The sequence below is a fragment of the Moschus berezovskii genome, chromosome 3 (genome assembly GCF_049115385.1).
Source record: "Moschus berezovskii isolate FMDL1 chromosome 3, NW_MosBer_1.0, whole genome shotgun sequence".
Classification (NCBI taxonomy): Eukaryota; Metazoa; Chordata; class Mammalia; order Artiodactyla; family Moschidae; genus Moschus; species Moschus berezovskii.
The window spans coordinates 95,367,461-95,390,644 of NC_142462.1; the positions used below are offsets into that span (position 1 = coordinate 95,367,461).

The window sequence follows — 23,184 nt, forward strand, 5'->3', positions numbered from 1 at the left end:
GCCCCGGGCGTGGCAGGGGGCCCAGAAAAAATGGTCCCTTTGAGAGAATGCTGAGCATCAGGTTTTGGTAAGCAAACAAATAAAACACCCCTTCCAACAATAACACCATTTATTTGTAAATAAACCTTGAGGCGTAGTTTAGATTTTTCAGTACCTTTTTTTGGAGGAAGGAGATCTAGGGACAAAATGGCAGCCAAGGGGGAATTAGCCTTACTCAACATATAGTGAAATTTCTGCCAAATTCTGCTTTTATAACCCTCTTTTTGTTTTCCCTAGGCAACCCTGTCAGCTCCCCAAAACCCCAACCTGTACATCCTGTCTCCTTGCTGGTCTCTTTTTTCACTCTTCTCTTTCTGACTCATTTATATAGATTTAAAGATCAATTTATTTTTTTCCCATTACTTCAAAGAACCTTACAAACTTGGTTCCCAAATTAGCATGTATCATTCTTTCTTAGAGGGGAAAAGAGGAACAGAAAACCTATCCTTTGATTTTTTTTTCACTGTTACTCATTCTTTTTCCCTTTACTTAAAGATAGCTTGAACTCTTTAGACTTAAAATGAGCTTGAATGTTTTCCACTACTTACAATCCAAGCTTTTGATTGAGCTTCCACTGACTGAGTTTACAGAGTCAAACTCTAGCAGAGAGTATGACTGTCATTTCATGACTTTGAACTCCTGAGTGATGCCATAGCTCACAGAATTTATAAAAGCAATAACTGCCCATCCCTAATTTATTGAAAATGACTGAGATATTATTGGGTGCCAGAGAATTGTTTTCCCTAAAACATTTAGTGTGTTTCATAAGAAACAGCAAAATATAAAAGACTTAGCATCCACTACCCACCTATTTAAAGTATAAATAGCAGCTTGGGCTTCCCTGGTGGCTCAGTGGTAAAGAATCCCCCTGCAATGCAGGAGACATGGGTTCGATCCCTGGGTCAGGAAGATCCCCTGGAGGAGGAAATGGCAACCCACTCCAGTATTCTTACCTGGGAAATCTCATGGACTAGGAGCCTGGCAGGCTACAGTCCATGGGATTGCAAAGAGTTGAATGTGATTTATTGACTAAACAACAGTAATAACAACACGTAGCAGTTTAGACCTAGAAGTTCAGTCTGGGATTGCTGTTACAGAAACATGCAAACAAATGGTGTTAATTGAAATAAAATCCTGATGTGAAAACTCTGTAGCCTGAGTTAGCATGTGTTAAATCTCTGGAAAATAATATATGTATATAGAACTAATATTTTATGTACTACAAATATGTATTTATGTTATATATTAAATGTCATATATATAAAGTATGTAATACATATAATATAACACACATGCACATGTATGCTAAAAGCATCTTGGCAGTACAAAAGATGAGAGATGTATGTAGAAAACATGAAGAGTATTCTTATATTAGAAAGTGGTTATTTGAGTTTAATGTCCTGGCCTAAATTCTACCCAGAATAGAGAGTTTAGGGGGAAAAATTCCAAATTAATCACCTAATTAACATCTTTAAGGACCAACAGTTACTTAACATTTCGGATATGAAGACTCTTCCCCGCTTTGGTTTAGTTAGTTGGTTAGTTCAGTCACTCTGTTGTGTCTGACTCTTTGCAAGGTCGCAAAGGCTCCTTTGCACAAAGGCTGCTTCGTGCAAAGGCTCCTGTAGCCTGCCCGGCTCCTCTGTCCATGGAATTCTCCAGGTAAGAATACTGTAGTGGGTTGCCATTTCCTCCTCCAGGGAATCTTCCCAACCCAGTGATTGAACCCACGACTCCTGCATTGCAGGTGGATTCTTTACCACTGAGCCACCAGGGAAGCCCCAAAGATGCAAAATAGGCCAAATGTATCTGGCTGATGGCTCACCCTGCTCAGGGTGGAACTGAGACAATGTTTCAGAAACTCTGATCAGGTCCTGCCTGGCTTCTGACCCTTGTCTGTGTCCTCCTCTATGAAGAGTGGACTCCTGTGTCACCTGGCTAAACCTGACAGCCACGGACTCCAATCATATTGCTGATTAACTGGAGGGAAAGAACTGGAGAACAAAATGGTTCCGTTGGAATATATTTTTTCAGTGTCATAACCAGAAATATTTTCTGACATAGTGCCATGTTCTTGACCTATTTCTGGCATTAGGACCTCTGGCCCTCATTAGATTTCATTTGGGCAACTGCCTGTAGTCGCTGCATGTTCTCTATTTGTCTCACTCTTGGTGTCAGATATTATGAAAATATTGATATTTTAAATATGTATGGGTTCACATATAATAAGTTTATTTGTAAATACTATAGGAGTAGAGAAGGAAATTTATAGAAAGATCATGTATACTTTATTATACCAAAATATAGGGTGAAAATTGAAGATGGAATTGGTCTGTGAAGTTACCATTAAAGAAGAGCTATGTTAATGCATGGTTTCATTTAAAATAGGCACAATGACTCACTGTATTTGTGTATTACATTTAAATTGAGATTGACTTCATGCATGGTTTCATTTAAAATAGGCACAATGACTCACTGTATTTGTGTATTACATTTAAATTGAGATTGACTTCAATATACTTAAAAAGAATTTTGAATCACTGTTACAAATCTCGAATAAGTCATTACTTATTCTGATGTAGATGATATCAACGAAGTTTTGTAGTTTACTCCAGAAAATGTTCCTGAGAAAAAGTTTAATATTAATAAAGTGATTAACTTATTTTCACAGTGAGCGGGCTGAGACAGCTACTCTATTATCATATTTGTTGCACTCTAGGTACTAATATTTGTTGGAGGTTGTGTTTCAAATTGTTATTAATGATGCTCCCTGATTTATACCAAATTATTCATCTTTGGTCTTACTGAAGTTGTAAAGTATTTTCTTCCCTTTTCATTTCCCCTGGAAAATTTATGTAGAAAAGCATCAAAGCAAATTAAGTTGCCATAAGGTAAGAAAACAATCTTTCATGCTATTTGGTCATTGCAGTGAAGTCACATGGCAAGAAAATTGAAGTCGTTGTCTAGGCATAGCTTTTATTACCAAGGAAAATGAGCAGAATTCAAGGTTTTTATGTTGTCATGGTCAACACACAGAGCAGTCCATGGGGAAAATTATTTTTGTAGAATTGCATGACTTTGACACTTCCACTGAAAAAGAACAGGAAAGAGGGCATTTATAGCTTGCATTTACTTTACTGAATTCTCAGTAAGCAGTTGATTGATTGATTGGTTAGTAGGTAGAAACTTTATGCAATGACTATTCCTTTAAAGTACATTGCTATGAAATTGATCTGGTCATTTTTATGGCTCAGATTGTGTCTCCACTTACATCAGGACGTGGACTGCATCTCATTTCCTATAAAATAAAGTGGAAGTTATTCTTTTCCCCCAAAATACTGTACTGAATTACTATACCATTTGTATTTGTGGTTTGACACCCTTATGTAGTAACAGAGACAGGAAAGAAATGCTGAAACTATAGAGTGTCAACTATTGGTATCAAAGCCACAGAGGTAATAATATAATAATGTCAGGTCTCAAAACAGGAATTTTGAGTTGCCTGACTTCAGCCTAGAATTATGTATTAATCATGCCTTTATGTGTTTGGTATATCCATTTTCTCAAAGGTACTCTTTAGCTAATGCCACTTGCTTAAAATAAAAATAAAATTGTGTTAAGGAATTGATGTGTTTGAAGTATGTAAATCCTCAGATTAGAGCATTTAACTTCAAGTGTAGGTCTGAAATAGTCCAGGGAGTTTCATCCATGTGTCACGAATTGTCTAGAGAGTTTTATTTATGTGTAATAAATCTGTTAACTAAGATCTGTTTCTGTTGACTCCTTGTACTAGTTGTTTGCAAAAGTCTTTTCCTGAACAAAATACAGAAGAACAGACATAAATATTGCAGTAACTGGGTTAGCCCTCGGTTTACCCCATCTATGGAAACCTATCCTTAATAAAGAACGCTCTTAACAGCTTTACTGGGCAACCACAATGCTAAACTTGAGGAAAGTCACTAAAAGTTGTCCTCATAGGCCTTCTACAGTAAGGCTGCTATGTTTAATTTTAGACTACATATTTGTGCTAATTACACATACTTCTGCTTTGTTCTTAACTAACTAATGTGAAATGTCAGATATTTAAGAATCACATAAAAGAAAATTTAATAGATTAGCCTTTTTCAGATAGCCAACAGTGGTGAGAACCCGTTAAGTGTTGGATGAATTCAAAAGGAATAGCATTTTAGTTACACTTCGAAACTTCCAAAGTGACAAACAGGTTTTCTATGCTATAGAAAAAGATTATACTAAACTACTACAACCAGTAGCTATTTAACATGTTTTTTTGAACATTTAACATATGCCCAGTGCTCTGCACAGGACTTTAAAGGAAATGCTATATTTAATCCTGTCAGCATTCATATGAGGTAGGTTCTTCTTTTTAAGATTACTATTATTATTCTCATTTTTCACATAAAGACACAGAACCTAGAAAATTTAAGGAATTAGCTCATGGTCATATAACCTATGAAAAAGAACCCATTTATAGACAGGAATTAGACTTTTTAAAATAAATGTTATTTGGAATATCATTTGAAAATTAAAAAAAAATATATTGGTTAGCGACTAAATTACAATGAGCTGGCCAATTTAGAACAGATGTCTTTATGGGTTTCACCCATGTCTTCTCAGGCCTGGGTTCAGCTTGTGTGGTAGAAGCAAACAAAACCTGGGTCCTGAAACCCTCCCTTATGGAATGGCCCCTTCCTTACAAGGTGCAGCCATTCCCTTGGCTGTCTGCTGGTGACCTTCTCTTCTTGGCTTCCTGTGCTCAGCATGGGCTCGGGGGCTCTGCCGCTATGAGGCCTCTTGGCGTTAGACAGTTCACCTTGAGGTGTCCATCTCTGACCTCCATTGGAGCTGCCCCAGTGGTTCAGTGTCCTGATGAGGTCGCAGCAAATCACACCACTCTAACGAACACCATGTTGAGGTGGTGAGAGAAAAACCATCCCTGCCAGTGGAGACCAGAGCTCACGGGGAGAGCATTTATTCCCTGGCTGCTTCCCTGCAGGACCCTGGCTTGGAAGTGCCTGGGTACTTCTCCCTGTGGCCCTCACTCTTGCTTCTCTGTGTCCTCTCCCACAGCTGTGCCTTTTACCTGGGTCTCTAATCGGCTCCCTCCTGCACTAGGGGTGGTGAGAGCTTCTGTTGTTCAGCCCTGGGAGCTTCACTGCCTGGCGTTTTCTAGCAACTCTACTCTTGCTTTTGTTATCCACTCTTTCTTTGATAGTCTGTCTTTTTAATTTTATAATGGAGCATACTTGATTCAGGCTTCCCAAGTGGCACTGGTGATAAAGAACCCACATGCCAATCCAGGAGATGTAAAAGGGTTTGATTCCTGGGTTGGAAAGATCCCCTGGAGGAGAGCATGGCAACCCACTCCAGTATTTTTGCCTGGAGAATTCCACAGACAGAGGAGCCTGGCGGGCTACAATCCATGGGATCGCAAAGAGTAGGACATGACTGAAGTGACTGAGCACACACGCACGCATGGTTGATTCACAGTGTTGTGTTAGTTTCAGGTGAAAGCAAAGTGATTTAGTTATACACATTCATACATCTAATTCCTTTTCAGATTCTGTTCCCATACAGGTTATTATAGAGTGTGTGCATGCTAAGTTGCTTCAGTCATGTCTGACTCTTTGTGACCCTATGGTCTATAGCCTACCAGGTTACTCTGTCCATGGGATTCTCCAGGCAAGAATACTGGCGTGGGTTGCCAGGCCCTTCTCCAAAGGATCTTCCTAACCCAGGGATCAAACTTGCATTTCTTTTGTCTCCTGCATTGGCAAGCGGTTTTTTTGTTTGTTTGTTTTTTACCACTAGCGCCACCTGGGAAGCCCTATTATAGAGTAGTGAGTATTAATAGAATTCCCTGTGCTCTACAGTAGGCCCTTGTTGATTATCTATTTTGGTTAGTTAGTCTCTGGCAGTGTCTTCACTTATTCCTTTGACTCTGTCATCCGTCTGTTTTCTCCCAGTGCCCTGACTGATAGAGTTATTTCCTGGTTACAACTTTAGCTTCTACATATATCAATTGTTCTGTTTAAATTTGCTGTACATGAAAGTTCTGAGGCTATCTTGCAGGCTAAGGAGTAAGATTTGTAAACGCCCTCCTGCAGGAAGAACAGTGAATATATTCATAAATACTTATCTACACTTCTAATCTCAAAACCAGTTGTTAATTATTAATTAAGGGCTTTTATCTTCGCTAGAAGTTTTAAAGTAAGAAATTACTGGCTAAATTTAGCTCCCTAATATGAAATGCAAGACAATATTTAAACACTTGTGAAATATAATTATACTTTCACTATTACTTTCCTATTCATTATTAGCCACAGGGTAAAACATTAAATCAAACACAGTGTAAATTTGGCAGCTAATCTTTGCTAGTACAAGTGTTTTCCAGTGTTTAGTCTTTGCCTATGATGTATGTAATTACATGCCACATAGAAGTGAAAGAATAAATAACAAAATAAAATCTTTTTAATACATAGAAATGCTCATTGTTCTCCAACTGCACATTAGCTTATCACCATCCCCTCCCCAAACTACTTCATTGCTACAACAGATATTTATTGCCTACTTGTATCAGTCTTATGGTCTGTGATGTGGGAAGTTCAAAAGATTCCTGGAGAATGACATCCTGTGTTCTAGAAGACTCCTTGACAGTGTCACAAGCCCATTAATCATTGGTTGGTAAGAAGTAAAATGAAACCCCAAGTTTAATCTTCCTTTACAGAAAACAACACAACAGTCAGCAGGTACTTAGGACCCAGCCAACCAGATATTAGAATGTATGAAAGACCAGTCTTCATGAATCTCTAACAAACTGTTCCTTCTTACTCTAAGTGAGCAGTCAAGTTATGGCTTCAGGACTCTTTCAGATCAGCCAAGAATAGTCAATAGATAAGAGCACGTATGATACTTCACATCTGTATCTGCTACCCATTGAGAACTCAAAGTGTGGGATAGCAAAACCCGAAAGATGGACACTGAGCCCTCAGTATTTAATTACTTTCTGAAAATAAGCACATGTTAATGAACTGCAAGGCCATTTAGAAGACTAAATAGCACCTCATCTCCTAAATGCCTCCCAAACCCAGAAGCTGGTTTTGACATTGTTGTTAGGAGACTTCTAGGCTCCTCTGTGTTTTTGGGGGTCAAGGGATAGGGGGAAGGGAATACTGAAATAAGTGGATTGAACTGGTCTATTGAGAAGACCTTGACAGATGTGCCTGATAAGGTTATGTGTTTCCCTGGTGGCTCAGATGGTAAAGAATTTGCCTGCAGTGCGGGAAGCCCAGGTTTGATCACTGGGTCAGGAAGATACCCTGGAGAAGGGAATGGCTACCCACTCTGGTATTCTTGCCTGGAAAATTCCATGGACAGAGAAGCCTGGTGGGCTACGGTCCATGGGGTCAAAAGAGTTAGACATGACTGAAGCCACTTAGCACACATGTGATAACATTATAGGTTACAGTGACTACCAACAAATTTTTGACTCTGTTAAATAAGAACTTAGGATACTTAAAGCTTCCACACTTATTTATTAAAGCTTGATAAAATGTAGTTGCAATTTTAAAAGATATTGATGGAACTTATTTTTAATTTTTAGCTGTAATCAAGGGAAACGAAATAATTTTAGGTGTTGGGGGAGGTCTAATTAGAGTTGTGGGGATTTTTGTTTGATTTTTGTTTTAGAATTGTTGAAATTTACTTTAATCAATATTCAGTTTTAGTACTCAATCACAGTTTCAGGGGCTGATTTGGAAATTTGACATATTCTTGGCAGTTCCTACATTGGATTTCTTCAACTACATGTTTAGGCTTCTCTACTTGAACTAAGATGACATGAAATCACGTATTCTTTTGACATATTTGCTGACTACTTCTTCAAAACCATTGAGCTCCTACCTTGGTGAAACACTTAATATGTTTAGGTTCTTCAAAGTCACCTCTGCTTGGACTTCAAACTGGTGCTGTGCTTCCTGGTAGCAAAGGTAAAAGGGAAAGTGAAAGTGTTAGTCACTTAGTCATGTCCAACTCTTTGCAACCCGGACTGTAGCCCACCTTCTGTAGCCAGGTTTCTCTGTCCATGGAATTCTCCAGGCAAGAGTACTGGAGTGGGTTGTCATTTCCTTCTCCAGGGGACAACTTCCTGACCTAGGGATCAAATCCAGGCCTCCTACATTGCAGGCAGATTCTTTACCATCTGAGCCACCTGGGAAGCCCAAGGGGACCCTGTAGCTGCATGGGCCAGGAATCGAACCCTGGCCTCCTGCATAGCAGGCGAAAATTCTACCACTGAACCACCCATGTCTATATAGTTGTAGGGGTGCGAGGGGAAGAACACCATTTTCTTACTGCAAAGGTAAAGGATTGTATTAATGCTTAAACTCTCTTGTAGTTGTGATGCTCAGGGAAAGAAATTACCTTAATGGCTCTTCACTTGTCAACTCCAGAAACAAGCAATTTGAATATTTCCTTTATTATGATATATTAGAACTTCATTAATAAGGAAGTCTTACAAATAGGCTATCATTTTTTGAGAAAGATCACACTGTGCTAAATAATGAGATATGGGAATACATTGAACAGCTTGACTTCTGCTGACTTTTACTTAAGAGCATGAAGTATTTTAAATTAGACTGTGTTAGTATTGATGAAACATTCACAAGGGGGGAAATGATTTAAAGGCTTTGTTCTATTTGGGGAGCTCGATAAATTGTATAATTTAAAAATAAAATTCTGTGACCTGGCAGTAAGGAAACAACAACTCTTAATATGCTGTTGGAGAGAGTGAAATTGGGACAACCTTTTTAGAAGGCAGTTGAGTAATGTTGATCAAATTTACAATGCATTTACCCACTGACACAACAATTGCACATATAGATTTGAATTCATCCCTAGATAAACTTGTAAAAGTACACCAGATTAGATGTTAGGAGTGTTCACTATAGTACTTTTGAAATAGCAGAAGAAAAACATTACAAAAATCATCTAAACACACAGCAATAAGGAAATGGTTAAATTAAATATATTCATTAAATGGAACACCCCAAACCATTAAGAAGTATAAGATAATTCTGTATACGCTGATATGGATATACAGAATTACCTTCTATCAATATGTGTCCGTAAATAAGTCATCATTGTTGGTTTTTACTCTTATACACTTAAAAAACTCACTAAATAATATTCTTGGAGAAGGAAATGGCAACCCACTCTAGTATTCTTGTCTGGAAAATCCCATGGACAGAGGAGAGGAGGCTGGTGGGCTACAGTTCATGAAGTCCCAAAGAGTCAGACATGACTGAGCGACTAAGCACAAATAATATTCTGCAAAATAATGAAGCACTCTTCTTGAGGTTATCAGTGTCAAGAAGCATGACAGACTCTAGCTTTTGGAGGACTGCATTGTCAGGAAGTCAACTCAAGTTGTCTATGTAGTAGTATTCTTATCACAAACAGAAGTCAGTTCCTACACCACCATTCCCTGAATCCAGAGTGCATCTCTTAGCCGTACAGAAGATAGACCCTCCTGGGGAGGGAGAGGGAGACATTATATCTACTTCCCCTCCTGAGCAAGAACATTTAAATGTTATTACAGTTGTTTTACTAGTATATGGTAAGAGAACATACCACTAAGCAAAGGCCTCTCTAAACATGCCTTCATGCTTGATGGATCTAACCTTGATTCAGAATGGAGAGAAAATTTGCTGCCTATTTCCCTTGGACCCAGGAGGTTAACACAGCAGACTCTATTTTGGAAACCACTCCAAAAGGAAACAATAAAATGACTATCTTTTGCTCTTTTGAATCTTTCCAGAGCTGCAACTTCTGGTGAGCCCTTCTGTGTGTCTGGATCAGAGCATACAATTAAAGCTGAGGACTTCGAGTCACCTTTTAAAAACACTGAAGTCGCATATGTGGAAATCAGGGGACTGGAGACGTGAACAGCTGTAAGCGAATCATCTTGAACTGTTACACCAGGCATGCATTTTAGAAGATAGCCAATAAGAAAAAAAGCACTAGACACATCTAGGGGTTTTACATGTTTGAAATTTTTGGTTCTGTTACATAAATTTTCAACTATGTCTTCTTAATAAAGAATGCTACCATCTCATTTTCTTCTAGATTAATTCAAACCTCTCTTGCCATAGAATAAACATTTGGGTAAATAGGACTCTTATCTAGAAAGTTACATTAATGGAAATTTAATTTAAAAGCTTGACAGTGGGAAACTATAAATTTTAACTTCCATTTTATATTCAAATAACACGCCTTAGTCTATGAGTATGGCTGAATGATTTTTTTTCTAGTTATATTTTTAGGGCTCTAAGAAAACAACTGTAGGGTACCAAGTTACTCAAGTTGCTTCTGGGGAAATGATTTTGTCATGTAGATAAATTACAGTGAAAAAATAAGAGATTTTAATTATCTTATCCAAGGTGCAAAACAGTTTGCCTCATGTCATTTTATAATTTTTAGGTAGTATTTGAAGAATCATATGCATTTCTGCTTATGCAGACTTCAAAAGATGAACTAGCACTCTCTTTTCATTGACCAAACTTAGATAATTGAAATACAGAAATAGGGTGCAGAAGAGAAAATAGCTATACATTTTGGTTAGAGAAGGAAATGGCAACCCACTCCAGTATTCTTGCCTGGAGAATTCCATGGACAGAGGAGCCTGGTGGTCTACACCCCATGGGGTCGCAAAGAGTCGGACACGACTGATCGATTCACACACACACACATACATTTTGGTACCATTTATGATGGATGGGGTCTTCCATGGTGACTCAGACGGTAAAGAATCTGCCTGTAATGTGGAAGTCGCAGGTTCGATCCCCTGGTCAGATAGATCCCCTGGAGAAGGAACAGCAACTCACTCCAGTATTCTTGCCTGGAGAATTGCATGGACAGAAGAGCCTGGCGGGCTATGATCCATAGAGTTGAATTGCAAAGAGGAGGACACAACTGAGAGACTAACACATATACACACATGATGAAAGTCTATTTATTCATCACAAAATATTCAACTAGTGTTTTTATTTTTACTTTTTCCTTTTTTAGACTGAAGTGTTTCCTGAAACTTCATTCCTTAAATTAACCCTTAATGATCATGTGGTGTAGATTATTGCGTGCATGTGTGCTCACACGCTTCAGTCGTGCCCAACTCTTTGCAACCTCATGAACTGTAGCCCACCAGGCTCCCCTGTCCATGGGATTTTCCAGGCAAGAGTACTGGAGGGGGTTGCCATTTCCTTCTCCAGAGAATCTTCCCAACCCAGGGATCGAACCTGGATCTCCCAAACTATCAGTTCAGTTCAGTTCAGTTGCTCAGTCGTGTCCGACTCTTTGCGACCCTGTGAATCACAGCACGCCAGGCCTCCCTGTCCATCACCAAATCCCGGACTATAGGCAGACATTTTACCGTCTGAGTCACCAGGAGTAGAATCAAATTAGTGGGGAAAGTATTTTGGCACACTTTTCATGATCTGTCCACTACTGAGAAATAATAACTTGTAGAGGAAAAGATAGAGCAAAGGTAGATAAGGGCAGAGCAAGAAGATTTCAGGGGTTTCCTAAACTTTTATATGTACCTCTTTTGTTGGGATGGTACCAGATGTGACTAATGTAATCTTTTTTTAGATCTTTAAATCTTATTTTTGGTATTATTTTAGCCTTTGTTTAGGGAAGCCCATGCACTAAAGGCTGGGGTCCAAGGAGTGAAAGATGGAGTGTACAAAGTGCTGAGGTAATTTACAAATTACATACTCACTCTAAATTATGGAGCTTTAATTTTGTTTTGTATTTTTTAGGAATCAAACCACAGCCCTTGCTCCCCAAGAAACACTCTTGAGAGCCAAAGATTTATCTGTAATTCTTAAAGCATATGTACTGGTGACATCCTTAACTCCTTTGCGTGCATTCATTCATTCGACTGGCATGGTTTGGAATCCACCAAAGAAAAAACGCTTCACTGTCAAGGTAAAATTTCCATCGAAGCAGTTACTTCCCACAAAGTATACTGAAGATAAGTAAAGTGAGTTGGGCTGCCTTTTTTTGACCTTTATGATTATGAACTCCCATGGAACAAAGATTGTATCATTTTATTGCTGCGAGCAGAGATTTTCATTTAATAAGTGTAGTTCAAAAATCACCTAGAAACAGCTTCACTCAGGATCACAAAGGCTACATCTTTTTTTTTTTTCCAATTTATCATTTTAGTCAGTTCTTTGACCCATTATAAAGCTAGTTTTCAGCTATGGTCTGTTTTTCTTGAGTTGACTTTCTATTTAAGAAAAATGTAGTCAGTGCAACAAAGGAAAATATAGTTTTGCCCTTATGCTTTTTGCTTTATTTTTAGGAAGCATAGTGCCTATTTCATTTTGCCATTCAATATGGAATATTTGTTGAGTTAAAAACAACTCTCTCAAGGATGCCTGACATAGTGAGCCCTGATATAAAGCATGATGAGAAAGTTTTCAGGGAAGAACTTAATAATAACCTCCAAAAAGTTTAGTTATAAGAGGTAATTCAGCTTAGCTCAGTCGAAAATAAAGTCTAGTAAGAGTATATTTGATAAATTTTAAGGAGTTTCTGATTTTACAAAATTAATTGTCCAGATTTCAGGTAAGAGGAAATACATACATGCTTTCTTTCTGTTTCCTCCCACTTCCTCTTATCTGTTTTCTGAACAATTACTTCTATAAAATCAAACAAAATGCCTTCAAAGAACAAATAACTGCACAATTCCACTTATAGAAGGAATCTAAACTAGTCAAACTCACAGGAGCAAAGAATAGAATGGTGGTTACCAGGGGCTGGAGAGGTGTTAGTCTAAGGATATAACATTTCAGTTATGCTAAATAAGTCCTAGAGATCTGTATACTTACAGTATAGTGCCTATAGTTAATAATACTGAGATTTGCTAAGAGGATAGATTTTAAGTGTTCTTAAGGGAAACTTTTGGAGGGGATAGATATGTTTATAACTAGATTGCGGTGATGGTTTCATGGGTGTATACGTATCTCTAAACTCATCATCTAGTATACATTAAATATGTACAGATTTTTGTATTCTAATCTGAATAAAATGGTTTAATAAAAAGAAGGCACAAGTGCCTCTTATAATTTCAAGAGATTTAAAAGTGACTATAATTGATACTTTTCAGAAGTTATCTTACATAAACTACACTTTAAGTTTTGGAAAATCTTCCAACAGTGAAAGATTTTTAAAAGGCACGTTTAAATATTGTCAATGAAAAAACAGATAAGCATGATAAAAGATGCAAGGGTTATTTAGTAAAATAGATAACAGATGTTGTAAGGAAATGGTGTTGATGACTTAGGTCTTAAGGGTAGTTAAATTTAAGGACAATAATCAGTATATTATATCAGTATATATGATTTTTAATGAATCATGAAAAACTGGAATCTAATTTGGTTTGTCTTTTGTGTTATCTCCTACAAGTCTTCACAGTGGCTATTTATATTCCCTAAGAATCTTTAATTAATTATTCTCTCATTGCCCTTTTCTGTTAAATTGAATTATATGAAATTGCTGACAATTGTGACCTACAAAAAATTACAATTCCCTATGATTCAACCAAGTAATTGGAACTTGGATATAGAGAGATACAAGAATCATATTCCTCAATTCATGTCACATTCATGTATTTAGAAAACATTTGTTGAGCAGAGATCAGAATCCCTGTCCTTGTAGAACTTGCAACATCTGTGTGTGCAGTCTTCTTGTTTTATCTATTCTATTTATTACATTTTATTCCCAGTTCCCACTTAATTCTCCTTCCCCTCAAGTGTGAGTCACTCAGTCGTGACAGACTTTTTGTGACCCCATGGACTGTAGCCCACCCAGATCCTCTGTCTGTGGAATTCTCCAGCAAAGAATAATGGAGTGGGTTGCCATGCCCTTCTCCAGGGGATCTTCCTGACCCAGGGATGAAACCTGGGTTTCCCGCATTGCAGACAGATTCTTTACCATCTGAGCCCAGGGAAGCCCCTCAAAGGCCATCATTATAATGACTTAATGTGTATCTTTTTGTGCATATTTTTGTAAAATAAGCTTCTTTGTTATACATGTCAGTATTTTTAGTATATAAATTGTATTAGATAATTTTTTTCTAACCTTTTTTTTTAAATGCAGCACTGCATACTTTTAGGAAGAAACCGTCCACATTGCTGTGTATGCATCTTCTGTGTTACTTTTCACTGATTTATGGTATTGCTAATGTGTACTGCATTGTATTTTACCTATCCGGAGAAGGCAATGGCAAGCCACTCTAGTACTCTTGCCTAGAAAATCCCATGGATGGAGGAGCCTGGTAGGCTGCAGTCCGTGGGGTCGCTAAGGGTCGGACACGACTGAGCGACTTCACTTTCACTTTTCACTTTCACACATTGGAGAAGGAAATGACAACCCACTCCAGTGTTCTTGCCTGGAGAGTCCCAGGGAAAGGGGAGCCTGGTGGGCTTCCGTCTATGGGATCACACAGAGTCGGACACGACTGAAGTGACTTAGCAGCAGCAGCAGCAGCAGCTCCAGTGATAGACATCCTGATTGCTTCAACTCTTGGCTGAAGCAAACAATACTTCAAATGTACAAATCCTTCTGTTTGTCTCTTTATGAACCTGCATATCATTTTCTAAAGAATACATACCCAGAGCTGGAATTGCTGGGTCATAAGATAGGGGTTTATTTGACTGAATTAAATAATGCCAGTTTGCCCTTCAGAATGCATATATCCATTTCCATGCCCCAACAATTAGGCCAATATGTGACCTTTTCCAACTGCGTCAAGTGAAAAGTGGGAACTCGTTCTTGCAAATAGCTCAACTTGTCATCTGTTAACTTTATTACAGTGTTCTGCTTTGATAAGAAATCTTCAACTGATTAATCAAATTAATTTTTTCCTTATGGTTCCTTTTCAGAAATTTGGTCTCAGAAATCATTTTTTATCTCTTAAATCACAAAAGTGTGCTTCTCCATTTTGTCCAATACCTTAATAATTTTTTCTGAACATATAAATATTTAATTCAATTAAAGTTCCACCTCTGATGCAGTTTTTTTCTCTATATAATTGATTCTCATGAGCTAAAAACTTGTTATTCCCTATGAATCCGATATCACATGCATTGTATAAGACTCCACCTGTATATGGGGATGCCTCTGGGATTTCTGTTCTGTTTCAGTTGGCCCACTTGTTTTTATTATTTTGACAATATAAATATTTATTCATGGCTGACAGGGGAGGTTCATCTTTTTTACTTTTTCTTTTCAGGATTAGGTTAACTATATGGTAGACATTTCCTTATAAACATTTTAGAATATCAAGTATACTTTTAAAATCCTACTGAAGTTTCAATATATAATAACATTGAATTTATAGTTTAATTTTTGAAGAACTGATTTTCATAATATTAAGTCTGTATGTTATTCAGGTCATTTTATTTGTCCTTTGTTAGAGTTTATTATTTTTCCCTCCACAGAGATCTTATATAGTCTTGCTTAAGTCTACTTCGAGATTCCCTAAAGTGTTTTTTGATATTGGTTTTTAAATTCTATTTTCCAGTTGGTTATTATTAGGATATGTGTACATGCTAAGTTGCTTCAGTCATGATTGACTCTTTGCAACCCTACAGACCGAAGCCTGCCAGGCTCCTCTGTCCACAGGATTCTCCAGGCAAGAACACTAGAGTGGGTTGCCATTTCCTTCTCTTGGGGGGGTCTTCCTGACCCAGGGATCAAACCCGCATCTCTTTTGTCTCCAGCACTGCCAAGTGGTTTCTTCACCACTAGTGCCACCTGGGAAGCCCATTATTAGGATAGAGAAATTCTGCTTTTAGAGTTGAACTTCTGTTTGATAAACTTGTTTCAGTAAGTTCACTATCAATATCATTGGTTTTACTAGATGTTTTATCTGCAAATAAAGCCATGGTAATCTCTTTTCCTTTTAATTCTTAGCTATCTTTTCTTCTTCCTTTTTTATCTTTTTCTTGACTAATGTTGTTCTGGATAGCCAATACTATCTTTAAAAGTAGAATTCATAGTGTTCTTGAGCTGAGGATCATTTAAGATGGACACATCTCAGGTTTCTCTGTTAAGTAAAATGCTTACAGTAGGTTTTTGGTATTTAAGCTTTACAATCTCTGCCAAAGCGAAGAGAATAGTACAGTTAACTGCAGTGGGTCTATCATTACATTTCAATTAATCATGGTTATCCTCATGTTTATCTGGTGTATTTTGTTACTAGATTTTCTTCTGATTAAAAACTCCCTGCATAAATGAGATGAAACCTACTTGATTTTTCTGGACTATTTTCAATACTCTGTTGAATTTTTTTTACAATTTTTATACCTATGTTCATAAATGATGTGGACTTATATTTTCTTATATTTCTCATGGTTTTTATAGTTTACATTATTTGTAGCTTCATAAAATTAAACTGGATAACATTCACTCTTTTTCAGTTTTTTGGATCAGCTTATATAAGAGAGAAATTAGATTGCCCTCAAGAATTTGGTACAAGTCTCTTGAAAAAATAGATTTGAAGGATTTTTTAAAAACAGCATTGACATTTCAATTTATTGAAAACATTTTGGTTGATTTTAAGTTCTCCATTTCTTCATGTACAGTTTGGTATCTTGGGGGAGGGGTTACCAATTTCATCAAATTTTAAAATTCTTTATAGTAGGTTATAACGTTTTTATTTTTATATCTGTTGTGTTTACAGCTATTTCATCTTTTTCAGTTTATCCTTTGTAGATAAGCATTATGCATTTTCTTGTTATTTTCCTATTAAAATCATCAGAAGTTTTTCTGCTGGTTGGTTAAGTCTTTTTAAAGAAGCTAGTTTTTTACTTTGTTAATTGTTTTCATCATTTTGATGTTGTTCCCAGTTTCACAGATCTATGCTGTTATTTGCATCATTTCTTGGCTTCTAGTATATTGTTTGCTCTATTGTTCCTTTTTATTTTCTCATTTGAATGTTTGCCTCCTTTATGCTTAACATTTTTGTTTCCTAGCAAAAATGGCTAAAGCTACGCATTCCTTTCATGTCCTGCTTTAGTCATGTCTCATAAATTTTGAATTATCTAATTCTAAATACTTTTTAAAATTCATTATGATTGCCTTGTTTAGCTCAAGGTATTTGATAACGTATTCAATTTATAAACAAAGGATTCTTTTTCAGCTATCCTTTTGTTATGAATTCCTGATTTACTGCATTATTATCAGAGGACAAATCCTGTATGCTACTGGTATCTTGGAATTTATCCAGGCTTTCTCTTACTGACTAATAATCTTTATATTAAAAGAAATCTTCCATGAGTGCTTGGAAACAAAAAGTCTACAAGGGTATAGAATTCTATATGTATTTAAAGGCTCACTTATTAATCATATTTTGCAGATACTTGATTTCTTCCTGTTTGATCTAATAGTTGCCAAGTGGAATGTGTTAAGATCTCTGACTGAAATTGCTGGTCTGTTTCTCCCTGTCATTCTTTAGTTGAATATTTTGAAATCATGTTGTTTGTTACCTGTTTATGATGGCTACAGTTTCTTTTTCCACAGTTCCTCTCTGTGCACGTGTGCTCGGTCGTGTCCAGCTCTTTGCCACAGGACTATAGCCTGCCAGGCTCGTCTGTCCATGAATTTTTCAAGCAAGAATACTGGAGAGGGTTGCCATTTACTACTCTAGGGGGTCTTCCTGACCCAAGGATCGCATCCATGTCTTTTGAGTCTCCTGCACTGGCAGGCAGTTTCTTTACCATTGCGCCACCTGGGAAGCCCATAGTTCCTTTAGCCACTATTATTTAGCTTTCTTTTGTCTTAGGATACGACTGTTTAAATTCTATTTTAGTCTATGTTAAGATTTTTGTGAATTTTCTTTTGGTTCATATTTTTGTTTTTGCATATGTTTTTAAAAATTTTCCCTTTTGACATGTCTTTGTAGTAAATGTATTAATAGTCAGTAGAGTTTTGAAATTTATTGTTTTCACCCCATCTGAGAATCTTCATTTTTTAATTTATGATTTTTAATTGACTTGCATAGATTAGGGCTTATTCCTACTATCTTATTTTTTTTAAATTTTCAGTGCATTCATTTGTTTCATTTAAAATATCTTTTCCTGTTTTTCACTGTAGAGATGAAATTTACTTCTGTTAGCTTAAAAGTTATATATTCTTAATGTAATATACTGTGGATATCCTTCATTTGAGACATACATGCATGCTTATTTTCTCCTATTAAGTTCTTAAATTTTAGTGTCTTCCGCTCTGCCCCCTTAGGACTAATGTCATTTGCTGTCTCTAACACTTCTCCACATTCCATCGTCACAGTGTAGATTTAAAAATTCTGATTGAAATAATCATTTGGGTGGGGCTATTTTCTTAAAAAAACAAAGCCATAATCGAACTTCATCAAGGAATTTGTCACCTTCACATCCCCTGATTATTCACAGCATCCTCCTAGATTTGCTTCTTTTCTTATCTGTGTTTTCAGTTTAAGTCTGAAGTCTTTACTCTTTAATTCTGGGAAATTTGTTTCCATTATTTCTTGCAATATTTTTGCCACAGTATTTTCCTCTGTTGTTCAAATTTCGACCCCTTCATTGCATGTGCTAATGTGGTCATGTATGGATGTGAGAGTTGGACTGTGAAGAAAGCTGATCGCCGAAGAATCGATGCTTTTGAACTGTGGTGTTGGAGAAGACTCTTGAGAGTCCCTTATACTGCAAGGAGATCCAACCAGTCCATTCTAAAGGAGATCAATCCTGGGTGTTCATTGGAGGGACTGTTGCTAAAGCTGAAACTGCAATACTTTGGCCACCTCATGCGACGAGTTGACTCACTGGAAAAGACTCTGATGCTGGGAAAGGTTGGGGGCGGGAGGAGAAGGGGACGACGGAGAATGAGATGGCTGGATGGCATCACCGACTCTGTGGACATGAGTTTGAGTGTACTCCGGGAGTTGGTGATGGACAGGGAGGCCTGGCGTGCTGTGATTCATGGGGTCGCGGAGAGTCGGACACGACTGAGCGACTGAACTGAACTGAACTGAACTGAATACCCTTTAACTTGAGAAAGTGAAGTGACTCAGTCATGTCTGACTCTTTGTGGCCCTATAGATGTAGCCTACCAGGCTCCTCCGTCCATGGGATTTTCCAGGCAAGAGTACTGGAGTGGGGTGCCATTGCCTTCTCAACTTGAGAACTATGTACATTTTTACTTACAGCTATTGATTTCTTACTGTTTTTCCTCTCAATTCTTTTTAATGATCCTTTTCTATATTTCATTTTCCTAGCATCTACCATTATTTCTAATATGAGGATATTAATCATGCTTATTTTAACTTCCTAACCCATTAATTTTATTCTTTTATAATTTTTTAACTTGGTATTTATATTGGAACATAGTTGATTAACAATGTTGTGTTAGTTTCAGGTGTACAGCAAAGTGATTCCGTTATACATATACATGTTTCTATTCTTTTTCAAATTCTTTGACATTTAGCTTGTTACATGATATTGATCAGAGTTCCCTGAACTATGCAGAAGGTCCTTGCTGGTTATCGATTTTAAATATAGCAGGGGGCACATACCGATCCCAAATTCCCTAAGTATTCCCTTCCACCCACTCTTCCCCACTGGGAGCCATAAATTCATTCTTTAAGTCTGTGAGTCTTTTTCTGTTTTGTAAGAAGTAAGTTCATTTGTATCATTTCTTTTTCAGTTCAGTTCAGTTCAGTTCAGTCGCTTAGTCGTGTCCGACTCTTTGCGACCCTATGAATCACAGCACGCCAGGCCTCCCTGTCCATCACCAACTCCCGGAGTTCACTCAAACTCATGTCCACAGAGTCGGTGATGCCATCCAGCCATCTCATTCTCTGTCGTCCCTGTCTCCTCCTACCCCCAATCCCTCCCAGCATCAGACTCTTTTCCAGTGAGTCAACTCGTCGCATGAGGTGGCCAAAGTATTGAAGTTTCAGCTTTAGCATCAGTCCTTCCAGTGAACACCCAGGATTGATCTCCTTTAGAATGGACTGGTTGGATCTCCTTGCAGTATAAGGGACTCTCAAGAGTCTTCTCCAACACCACAGTTCAAAATCATCAATTCTTCGGCACTCAGCTTTCTTCACAGTCCAACTCTCACATCCATACATGACCACGGGAAAAACCATAATAGCCTTGACTAGATGGACCTTGGTTGGCAAAGTGATGTCTCTGCTTTTTAATATGCTATCTAGGCTGGTCATAACTTTCCTTCCAAGGAGTAAGCGTCTTTTAATTTCATGGCTGCAATCAGCATCCGCAGTGATTTTGGAGCCCAAAAAAATAAAGTCTGACACTGTTTCCACCGTTTCCCCATCTATTTCCCATGAAGTGATGGGACCAGATGCCATGATCTTCGTTTTCTGAATGTTGAGCTTCAAGCCAACCTTTTCACTCTCCTCTTTCACTTTCATCAAGAGGCCTTTGAGTTCCTCTTCACTTTCTGCCATAAGGGTGGTGTCATCTGCATATCTGAGGTTATTGATATTTCTCCTGGCAATCTTGATTCCAGCTTGTGCTTCTTCCAGCCCAGCATTCCTCATGATGTACTCTGCATATAAGTTAAATAAGCAAGGTGACAATATACAACCTTGACGTACTCCTTTTCCTATTTGGAAATAGTCTGTTCCAGTCTGTTCCATGTCCAGTTCTAACTGTTGCTTCCTGACCTGCATACAGGTTTCTCAAGAGGCAGGTCAGGTGGTCTGGTATTCCCATCTCTTTCAGAATTTTCCAGTTTATTGTGATCCACACAGTCAAAGGCTTTGGCATAGTCAATGAAGCAGAACTAGATGTTTTTCTGGAACTCTCTTGCTTTCTCCATGATCTAGCAGATGTTGGCAATTTGATCTCTGGTGCCTCTGCCTTTTCTAAAACCTGCTTGAACATCTGGAAGTTCATGATTCACATATTGCTGATGTTAGATTCTTCATATAAGCAATATCATATTTCTCTTTCTCTGTCTGACTTACTTCACTCATTATGACAATCTCTAGGTCCATCCATGTTGCTGCAAATGCCTAGCTCATTAATTTTAGAAGTCCAGTGTTCACAGCTTGTGTCCAAAGCCACAGAGCCCCAGTGGCTTTCGAAGCATGGCTTTAAAAGCATTGGTTTTACAGAATTGAAAGAGACACGTGTACTCCAATGTTCATTGCAGCACTGTTTATAATAGCCAGGACATGGAAGCAACCTAGATGTCCATCTGCAGACGAATGGATAAGAAAGCTTTGGTACATACACACAATGGAGTATTATTCAGCCATTAAAAAGAATACATTTGAATCAGTTCTAATGAGGTGGATGAAACTGGAGCCTATTATACAGAGTGAAGTAAGCCAGAAAGAAAAACACCAATACAGTATACTAACGCATATATATGGAATTTAGAAAGATGCAAATGATAACCCTGTATACGAGACAGCAAAAGAGACACAGATGTATAGAACAGTCTTTGGGACTCTATGGGAGAGGGTGAGGGTGGGATGATTTGGGAGAATGGCATTGAAACACGTATGTTGTCATATGTGAAACGAATCACTAGTTCAGGGTCAATGCATGTTATAGGATGCTCGGGGCTGGCATGCGGAGATGACCCAGAGGGAGGATAAAGGGAGGAGGGAGGTGGGAGGGGAGTTCAGGAGGGGGAACTTATGTAAACCCGGGGCAAATTCATATCAATGTATGGCAAAACCAACCAATATAATATTGTAAAATAATTTGCCTCCAATAAAAAATAAATTAATTACCTAAAAAAAAAAAAAAGCATTGGTTTTAGAAGCATGATATATGGCATTTAGTTTATTATTTTCTTTTCGAGGTGGTTGTTCTTTTCACGTGTGCCCTCTTTTGTTCTTTGAGCTTAAGTTATCCTTCAGATACTATTTATTCTAGTAGTTATCATATCAGGGGAAGGTCAGGTAAATCTGAAGGAGATGGAAGACTTCCCTGGTGGTCCAGTGGTTAAGAATCCACCTTGCCATTCAGGGGACGCGGGTTCAATCCCTGCTGAGGAACTAAGATCTCGCTAAGCCTGCATGCAACAACTACGGAGCCTGTGCATCACAGCTAGAGAGTCTGAGCATTGCAGTGAAAGGTCCCACCCGCTACAACTAAGACCCGATGCAGCCAAATAAATAAATGTTTTTAAAAACCCACAACAGTGACAAAAGAGGCTGAAGGTGAGTTCCAGGCATTGTAAAAGCCCTTTTCATCATCTCTGTCTGCCACCAGGCTATCAGGTGACTTCTGTGTTCAGAATCTCACTCCCTGATCCCTTAAGTAGAAGAGTCGTGGGAGGAGACAGTTCCCTTCGTTATAATTCATCAACCTTGGGGTTTGGGAGAGAAGGAGGTGGAGAAATGAATGCCAGATGTGATGTAATCCCACACATCTCATCAGCTCCTCACCTGAGTGAGACATTCAGCAACCTGAGTCCTGTAGGCTTCACAGCCCTAATAGAGAAGGAGCAGTCAGTGATTATTCTTGGGGACCACCCAGGAGAGGCCGGAGGGAAGCAAATATGCTTTACTGCAACCTGTCCTCTCAAAGAAGTCTCTGGCAACACTCTCCTCTGATTGCAGTCATCCCTGCCCACGGTAGCTCAGACGGTAAAGAATCTGCCTGCAATGCAATCCCTGGGTTGGGAAGATCCCTTAGAGGAAATGGCAACCCACTCCAGCATTCTTGCCTGGAGAATTCCATGGATAGAGGAGCCTTGTAGGCTCCAGTCCATGGGGTCACAAAGAGTTGGACATGAGTAAGCAACTAACACTGCCCACGGCCACTGCCATCCCAGCCAGTTCAAAATATCTTTCAGGATCACTGTCACACAAGTTTTGATTTGTTCTTTAGTTAAATTCATACTTCAGTCTCACTTAACCTATAATAGTTCACCATCTTGCTGGGAAACTGAAGTTCCTAGATATTCCAGGTAATTGTTTTTAAGGTTTTGTTTTTTTTTTTTTCCCTTTATTTAAGTACTACATCCCTTAACCCTGGCAGAAATGATAACTTTTTTTTTTTTTTTGGTGAAAGAATTTCCTGAAGGAAAATTGTA

General features: G+C 38.1%; 1 protein-coding gene across 5 annotated transcripts in view; it reads left to right on the forward strand.

Moving 5' to 3' along the window:
• Window positions 1–23,184, forward strand: part of CPED1 (cadherin like and PC-esterase domain containing 1) — a 345,074-nt gene that overhangs the window by 102,886 nt on the left and 219,004 nt on the right. For all 5 annotated transcript variants that reach the window (XM_055421173.2, XM_055421169.2, XM_055421170.2 and 2 more), the window contains 2 exons: window positions 9,875–10,007; window positions 11,874–12,042. In XM_055421173.2, coding sequence (XP_055277148.2) covers window positions 9,875–10,007; window positions 11,874–12,042 — 302 coding nt within the window. The remainder of the gene's footprint in view (window positions 1–9,874; window positions 10,008–11,873; window positions 12,043–23,184) is intronic.